The sequence below is a fragment of the Orycteropus afer genome, unplaced genomic scaffold, assembly GCF_000298275.1.
Source record: "Orycteropus afer afer isolate SDZICR_OR568_19922 unplaced genomic scaffold, OryAfe1.0 scaffold00016, whole genome shotgun sequence".
Taxonomy (NCBI): domain Eukaryota; kingdom Metazoa; phylum Chordata; class Mammalia; order Tubulidentata; family Orycteropodidae; genus Orycteropus; species Orycteropus afer.
The window spans coordinates 16,729,640-16,737,644 of NW_006921603.1; the positions used below are offsets into that span (position 1 = coordinate 16,729,640).

The window sequence follows — 8,005 nt, forward strand, 5'->3', positions numbered from 1 at the left end:
AAAAAAAAATTATGGATAACATTGCAAAGAATGGGAATTGAGAACACTTAATTGTGCTCATGGGGAACCTACACATAGACTAAGAGGCTGTCGCTCAAACAGAACAAGGAAATATTGCATGGTTTAAACTCAGGAGGTTGTGCATCAGCATTGTAACCTTTCACCATATTTATTCAATCTGTATGCTGAGCAAAATAGTCTGAGAAACTGGACTATATGAAGAAGAATACACCATTAGGATTGGAGCAAGACTCATTAACAACCTGCAACAGGCAGATGACACAACCTTCCTTGTTGAAAGTGAAGATGACGTGAAATGCTTACTGATGAAAATCAAAGACAACAGCTTTCAGTACAGATTACACCTCAACATAAAGAAAATGAAAATCCTTACAACTGAACCAATAACCAACATCATGATCAATGAATAAAATGTTGATATTGTTAAGGATTTCATTTTACTTGGATCCACAATCAACACTCATGGAAGCAGTGGTTAAGAAATAGGATGTTGTATTGCACTGGCCAAATCTGCTGCAAAAGACCTCTTTAAAAAGTGTTGAAGAGCAAAGATATCACTTTGAAGACTAAGGTATGTCTAACCCAAGCCATGGTATTTTCAAATGCCTCATATGCATGGGAAAGCTGGGCAATGAACAAGGATGACCCAAGAAGAACTGATGCCTTTGAATTGTGGTGTTGGCAAAGAATACTAAAAATACCATGGACTGCCAGAAGAACAAATAAATCTGGAAGAAGTGCAGCTGGAATGCTCCTTAGAAGTGTGAATGGCCAGACTTTGTCTCACTTATTTTGGTCATGTTGTCAGAAGGGACCAGTCCCTGAAGAAGGATATCCTGCTTGATAAAATGGAGGGTCAGAGAAAAAGTGGAAGACCCTCAATGAGATGGATTGACACAGTGGCTGCAACTATGGACTCAAGCATAGCAAGGATTGTGAGGATGGTGCAGGACTGGGCAGTGTTTCATTCTGTTGTACTCCGGGTCTCTGTGAGTTGGAACTGTCTTACCAGCACTTAACAACAACAACAGTACCGTTTTTGACTCACAAAAGATGTGTCTGGACCATTTCTCACATAAATTAACCATAACGGGAACTCTCGAGGCATTTTAAGGAAGGAAGAAAAAAAGAAGTTTCTCCTACAAATTTTAAGTATGCCTCTTCCTGCAGTTTAACTGAGATGCTGAAAAGGGTGTATGTCTTTTCTGTAGAAAACACTGATGCCTGAGTGATGGAAACTGAGCTGGGAATAGACTCATAACAAAATTTGATGAAAACACACCTAGAAACTGTGGGAAGGGGGTGTGTTCTTTTAACTAGCCAGTATCTTTTGGTTAAGCTGGGCCTTGGAGCAAGGCAAGGGGCAAAGGGTATCACCGAGGGGCTATGGCCTGGCTCTGGCATGGGGACACACACCTCGAGGTTTGGGCTGGCAGCAGCGTTTCAGCACGAAGCTGATGTTGTCTGTGCGCAGGATCTGCTTTTTCAGATGGTTCATGAGATCTCCCAGGCTGGGGAAGCTCCGGTCTGAGCCGTGCAGGCTGTAGTGGCCCTTCTGTACCTCGATCTGAAAGTTCTTGAACTGTTTCTGGCCACCCAGCACCTGCTATTCAGAAAAGGACCAGAAATGATTTGTTTAAAAAGATATACCATAGGTATGTAAGACGGTAACATTATGGAAATGAAGGACAGAGAAAAATTCTACAATCTCTGTAACTTTTCTGTAAATCTAAAATTATTAAAAAATAATAATTATAGTAATTATAAATAATCTCACCAACTAACAAATAAATAATAAAAGAGGGCTGAGGAACAGGCACTGATATGAGGGAGTTAATGCCAGAGAGACAGCATAACACAGCAGTTCCCACAACACCATCACTTGTTTTTTGACCTGTGAGACGAAGACCGTGAAGGTACCAACTTCATATGATTGCTGCTAGAATGATATAATACATGTGAAACCTCAGTAAGCACTCTGTGAAGATTAGCAAATGTTAATATCCATGAAATAATAATTACTACAGCAAAACTTATCTAGGAAATCCCTCAAACTGAGCCTCTCTGGATAACACATTTATTTCAGGAGGACCACAGTGGAAAGTGGTGTTCAGCTGCTTTGATCCAGTTCCAGGTGCCACAGAAGAGAAGTGTAAGCAGAAGTTTTCTTTCATGAGCACTTTTTGTGTAAAGGAAACGATTTCAAGGGCTAAGAATGAGAGCCAGAAAGGCCTACTTACTGTGTAAACTAGAGCAAGTTATCTAAAATCTGGGTGCCTCAGCTTCCTCATCTGTGCAGTGGGGACACTAGTATCTATTTCACTGGGCTGTTGTAAGGCTTAAACTAGTACATGTAGATAAAGTGCTTAACACAGAGCCTAGTAAGCTAAAATAAACAGTAGTAATACTACCCTGGTACAATAATTAAGCACTCATACTAGCCTAGGGAGCAGGGGTTCACACTTAGCCAGTGGCTCCATGGGAGAAAAGACCTGGTGCTCTGCTCCTGAAAAGATTAGTCTGGGAAATTCTAGGGGCAGCTCTACTCTGTACGACAGAGTCACTGTGAACTGCAACTAACTGGACAGTGCACACCAGAAGCAATCATATCTATTACTAATGTTTTTACCAGATAATTGACACCAGGCAGGCCATGTTACTGACTCACTGACATTTTTGGTACAGCACAGGACTTGGGTGGGTTATTTCATGCACCCAGTGATGGTGGAAGAAGATTAAATTTCCTCCAATGACTGATGAATAAAGAGGTCACGCATCTTCTCATGGCAACAAGCATGAAAGGTTCTGAACCACTCACCCTGTAATCAGCCACGAGTGCCAGCTGTACATGAACAACCCCAGGGAGGTCATGGCCCCTGGAGACATCGCCCGAGACACTTGGTAGCACTGGGTTCATTCTGCCATTTCCTCTCACTCTTGACTGAACCCAGGCCCCATGGGTTCTCTAGTACTTTTCCTTCCTCTATCTGAGGGCCACAGTACGCTAATGCACTAATATCTACCTCACATGCCCTTCCCTTGCCCCAGCTCTCCCAGTTCATGTTGAATCCAATCAATACTAATATATTTATATGGACTAATTTTATGAAATGATTATTACAGCAAAATTTATCATATGTTAATACCCACGTTATCAAATGTTATAGCCATATATGGTCTTTTAAAATATTTCATTTCTTATATTAAAAAAATGGTATGAGTAACAAAGGCATTTGTGGTCTAGGGAGGGAATGTCAAGACTTCTGGCTCGTATCTTGGCCTTTAGGTTTCTCTCACATTGTTCCTGGATTCCAGCTTCATCTGAATTACTAATAGACATCTCCACTTGCTGTCAAAACACAGGACAATAATTTTTCCATTAAAATGTCTGAAGCCACGTGTGTGGAAAACTGTGCTAGGCCATGCTGATGAGACAATCTTGGCACTGTTTGTACCAGAGAATGCTGCAAACAGAGTCTGGGTCTGTGATCAACTTGGCACTGGACCACTCTAAATAACTTCACTACTCCCCAAGTGTTTGATGTGAATTGGTCTCTTGGTTATATTCTATCTTCTAGAGCCACAGTGGATCTCTGCCATGGGTTTCCCAGAGGATGAAAGGGTCATGTGGAGGAAAGAGGATAGGGTCTAGCTGCTTGGGAGCAGGTAGGTTCCTTTTGGGAAGTAGGTTTCTCTTGCCAACCCTTGTCAGCAATCCTCTCAGAGACCCAGGCTTTCTACCACCCCATCCCCAGGGTGGTCCTCTCTATAGGAGCTCCTGGACCAGGTCCCACTGGACACCCATGACCATATATGGCTTGCCCTAAGCCAGTGTCCTGACTGACCTCAGACTTTTCAAAGCAGGTGACGGTCATGAGGATGTTGTCAAAGTCTGTGCAGCTCCACCTCAGCACATACATCCCCTCCTCGCTTCCTTCTTGCCGCAGTTTGTTGATGGCATATTCTGTGCTGGAGGGGGAGATAGGGAAGGAAGAAAAAACTTGCACCAAACAGGAACTCTAAACTTCTGGAATATCCACTTCCCTGAGCTACCTCCAGTCTTACAACCCTATCCCATTACCTGCTGTCACTCCTGAAGTCTCTTCTCACATGATGTGTAAAGCATGCTGAAATACTAGAGAGCCTCAAGACACATCAAATTGCCAAGGTCGAGATGAAGGCTCAGCCTGCTGCCCAAGTCACTGAGCCTTGCCTGTCCCCAGGTTCCCCAGATATGCTGCCTTTAGCTCTAGCCAGAAGAATCTCCCCAAGGCTGGTAAGCAGAAGCTGCTTGAATGAATTTCAAAGCAGAACTTTGAAATGACAAAGTGGCCGGAATCCAACCCGTCCCCACCACTCAAAGCCAGCTCAAGTAGAACAAGAGCCACAGGGCCAGAATTTAGGGCTATAACCAGAACATGCCTGGCTCAGTCAGTGCTCAATATACGTCGAATGAATAAACTAAAGAGGATTAGAAAGATGCTAGTAAGGAATATGCCTGCCTTACACTCCATTGTATACCTAGGATGCATCAGTCATGGCACATAGAAGGCAGTGATCACTGGTTAAATAAATCAATATGTGAGGTTACTAGTACCCAGTGAGTGCTCACTAAGTGCTGGTGAAAGATGAGTGATGTGGACAATGTGTTTTAGAAAGGCAGTCATTAGTACTTTCCAATTGCTCTGTGATCACTGATACCTCCACGCCTTTGCACGTGCTGATTCCTTGCCTGGGATGCCTGTTCCCTCTTGATGACTTGGTAAATCATCACTGATTCCTCAAAGATTACTCCTATTTCAATGCTGCTTACTGAGAAGGCTCCTTGGGCAATGAGTTTCAACATCCCACAAATAATGAGTGCCTACTATGTTCCAGGCCCTGCTATGGGTACCAAGGAAAAGCACAGAGCAAAACTGACAGTGCCCCTCCTTTATGATGCTCATATTCTGAGGAGTGAGGAATCAGGTAAGAAACAAAGGCACACGTAAATATAAATAATATGCCACCCCCCCAAAAAAAAAAGAAAAACAAACTCACTGCCATAGAGTTGATTCTGACTCACAGCAACCCACATTGGGTTTCTGAGGTGGTAAATCTTTACATAAGTAGATTGCCCCATCTTCCTTCTGTGGAGTAGCTGGTGGGTTTGAACCACCAACCTTCTGGTTAGCATTCAAATGCCTCAGGCACTATGCCACCAGAGCTCCTTATGTAATACTCCATGAGTGACAAATGTCACTAAAGAAAAATAAAGCAGAGTGACAGGATCAGGGAGCATAGGGTGAGGAGGGGGAAGAGACATTATTTCATGCAAGGTATTCAGGAAAGATTTCACTGACAAGTGACACTTGAAGGAAGCAGGGGCTGTGTAGGTTCTAGAGGAAGGGTATTCTAGTCCAAGGGAATAGCACGTGCCAGGGCTCTGAAGCAGAACCATGGTTTGGGTATCTGAAAGCATGTTTTATTATCATTCTTAACCCTATGCTCTGTAACTGTATTTCTGTCTCTCTGTGAATCTGTGAGCCTTGCAAATCAAAGGGAAACTATACCACTAACAAACTACTTGTCCTACAGGTAACTAGGATAGGGATAAAGGCAGAAGTTACATCATGTAGAAGGCAGCTGAAGAGATACTTCCACAGGCACATTTTGGTCTGAGGAGACTCAGAAGAAACACAGCAGCTGTTTCTTTTTGCTTCAAGGGTGCATATGTCTGTTGTTGTGAGGTGCCGTTGAGTCATCTCCAATTCACAGCAACTTAAAGTACAACAGAACAGAACACTGCCAGGTCCTGTGCCAGTCTCATGATCCCTGCTATACCTGAGCCCATCACTGCAGCCACTGTGTCAATCCATCTTGTTTAGGGCCTTCTCCTTTTTCGTTGACCCTCCACTTTACCAAGCATGATATCCTTTCTCCAGAGAATGGTTCCTTCTGACAACATGGCCAAAGTAGGTGAGACGAAGTCTGTCCATTCTTGCTTCCAAGGAGCATTCCGGCTGCACTTCTGCCAGGACAGATTTGTTACTTTCAGCATTCTCCACCAACATCACAACTCAAAAGCATCGAGTCTTCTTCAGTCTTCCTTATTCATTGACCAGCTCTCACAGGCGTAAGAGGTGATTGAAAATACCATGCTTTGGGTTAGGCGCACTTTAGTCTTCAAGGTGACATCTTTGCTCTTCAGCACTTGAAAGGGGTCTTTTGCAGATGTGTCCAATGCAATACGTTTTCTGATGTCTTGACTGCTGCTTCCATCAGTGTTGATTGTAGAACCAAGTGATATGAAGTCTTTGAAAACTTCAATCTTTTCTCCCTTTATTGTGATGCTGTTTATAGGTCCAGTTGTGAGGATTTCTGTTTTCTTTATATGGAGGTGTAATTCTTATAGCAGACTGTAGTCTTCAATCTTCATGAGTAAGTGCTTCAAGTCATTCTCACTTTCAGTAAGCAAAGTTGTGTCATCTGCGTTTTGCAGGTTGCTAATGAGTCCTCCTCCAATCCTCATGCCATGTTGTTCTTCATATAGTCCAGCTTCTCAGATTATTTGCTTAGCATATAGATTGAATATGTATGGTGAAAGGATACAACCCTGACACACTTCCTTCCTGATTTCAAACCATGAAGTATCCCCTTGTTCTGTTTGAACAACAGCCTCCTGTTCTATGTACATGTTCCTCACGAGCACAATTATTAAGTCTTCTGGGATTCCCATTCTTCTCAAGGTTATCCACAATTTGTTATGATCCACACAATCAAATGCCTTTGCAGTCAATAAAACACAAGTAATCATCTTTCTGGCATTCTTTGATTTCAGCCAAGGTCTATCTGACATCAACTATGATATTCCCTGATCCACATCCTTGTCTGAATCCAGCTTGCATTTCTGGAAGTTCTCTGTCAATACACTGCTGTGACCATTTTTTAATGATTTTCAGTAAGATTTTACTTTGTGTGATACTAATGGTATTGTTTGATAATTTTCACATTCTGTAGGATAACCTTTCTTTAGAAGGGGTAAAAAATATGGATCTCTTCCAGTCAGTTGGCCAGGTAACTGTCTTCCAAACCTCTTGGCATAGCTTAGTGAGTGCCTCCAGTGCAGCATCTGTTTGTTGAAACATATCAATGGGTAGTCTGTCAACTCCTGGAGCCTTGTTCTTCACCAATTCCTTCAGTGCAGCTTCAACTTCATCTTTCAACACCATTGGTTCTTGATGACATGCCACCTCCTGAAATGGATGAACACTGACCAATTCTTTTTGGTACAGTGACTGTGTATTCCTTCCATCTTCATTTGATCTTTCCTCCATCACTCAATATACTGCCCATACGAAACCAAATCAAACTCACTGCTGTTGAGTCAGATCTGACTCATAGAGACCTCTCCTTGGGTTTCCAAGGCATTATCACTATCACTACAGAAGCAGATTGCCCAATCTTTCTTCCGAGGAGTGGCTGGTGGGTTTGAACCATCAGCCTTCTGGTTAGCAGTCAAATGCTTTAGGCACTACGCTACCAGATCTCCTTCTATATCACCCATAGAATCTTTCAATATTCCAACTCGAGGCTTAAATTTTTTCCTCAGTTCTTTCAGCTCGAGAAATGCTGAGCATGTTCTTTCCTTTTGGTTTTCTAACTCCAGTTCTCCACACCTTTCATTATAGTAACTTTGTCTTCTCAAGCTGCTCTTTGAAATTTTCTGTTCAGCTTTTTTATCTTGTCATTTCTTCCATTTATCTTGTCATTTCTTCCATTTGCTGTAGCTACTCTCCATTCAAGGGCAAGTTTCAAAATCTCTTCTGACATCCATTTTGATATTTTCTTCCTTTCCTGTCTTTTTAATGACCACTTGCTTTCTTCATGGATGATGCTCTTGATGTCATCCCACAACTCCTCTGGTTTTTGGTTGCTGGTGTTCAATGCATCAAATCTATTCTTTAGATGGTCTCTAAATTCAGGAGGGATATAATCAAGGTTA

The 8,005-nt window shown here is 42.4% G+C and overlaps 1 protein-coding gene across 1 annotated transcript in view; it reads right to left on the minus strand.

Moving 5' to 3' along the window:
- Positions 1-8,005, minus strand: part of JAK1 (Janus kinase 1) — a 78,380-nt gene that overhangs the window by 36,532 nt on the left and 33,843 nt on the right. The window contains exons 8-9 of the mRNA XM_042783346.1: positions 3,867-3,990; positions 1,438-1,627 (exon numbers count right to left, since the gene is read on the minus strand). Of these exons, the coding sequence (XP_042639280.1) occupies positions 1,438-1,627; positions 3,867-3,990 (314 nt within the window). The remainder of the gene's footprint in view (positions 1-1,437; positions 1,628-3,866; positions 3,991-8,005) is intronic.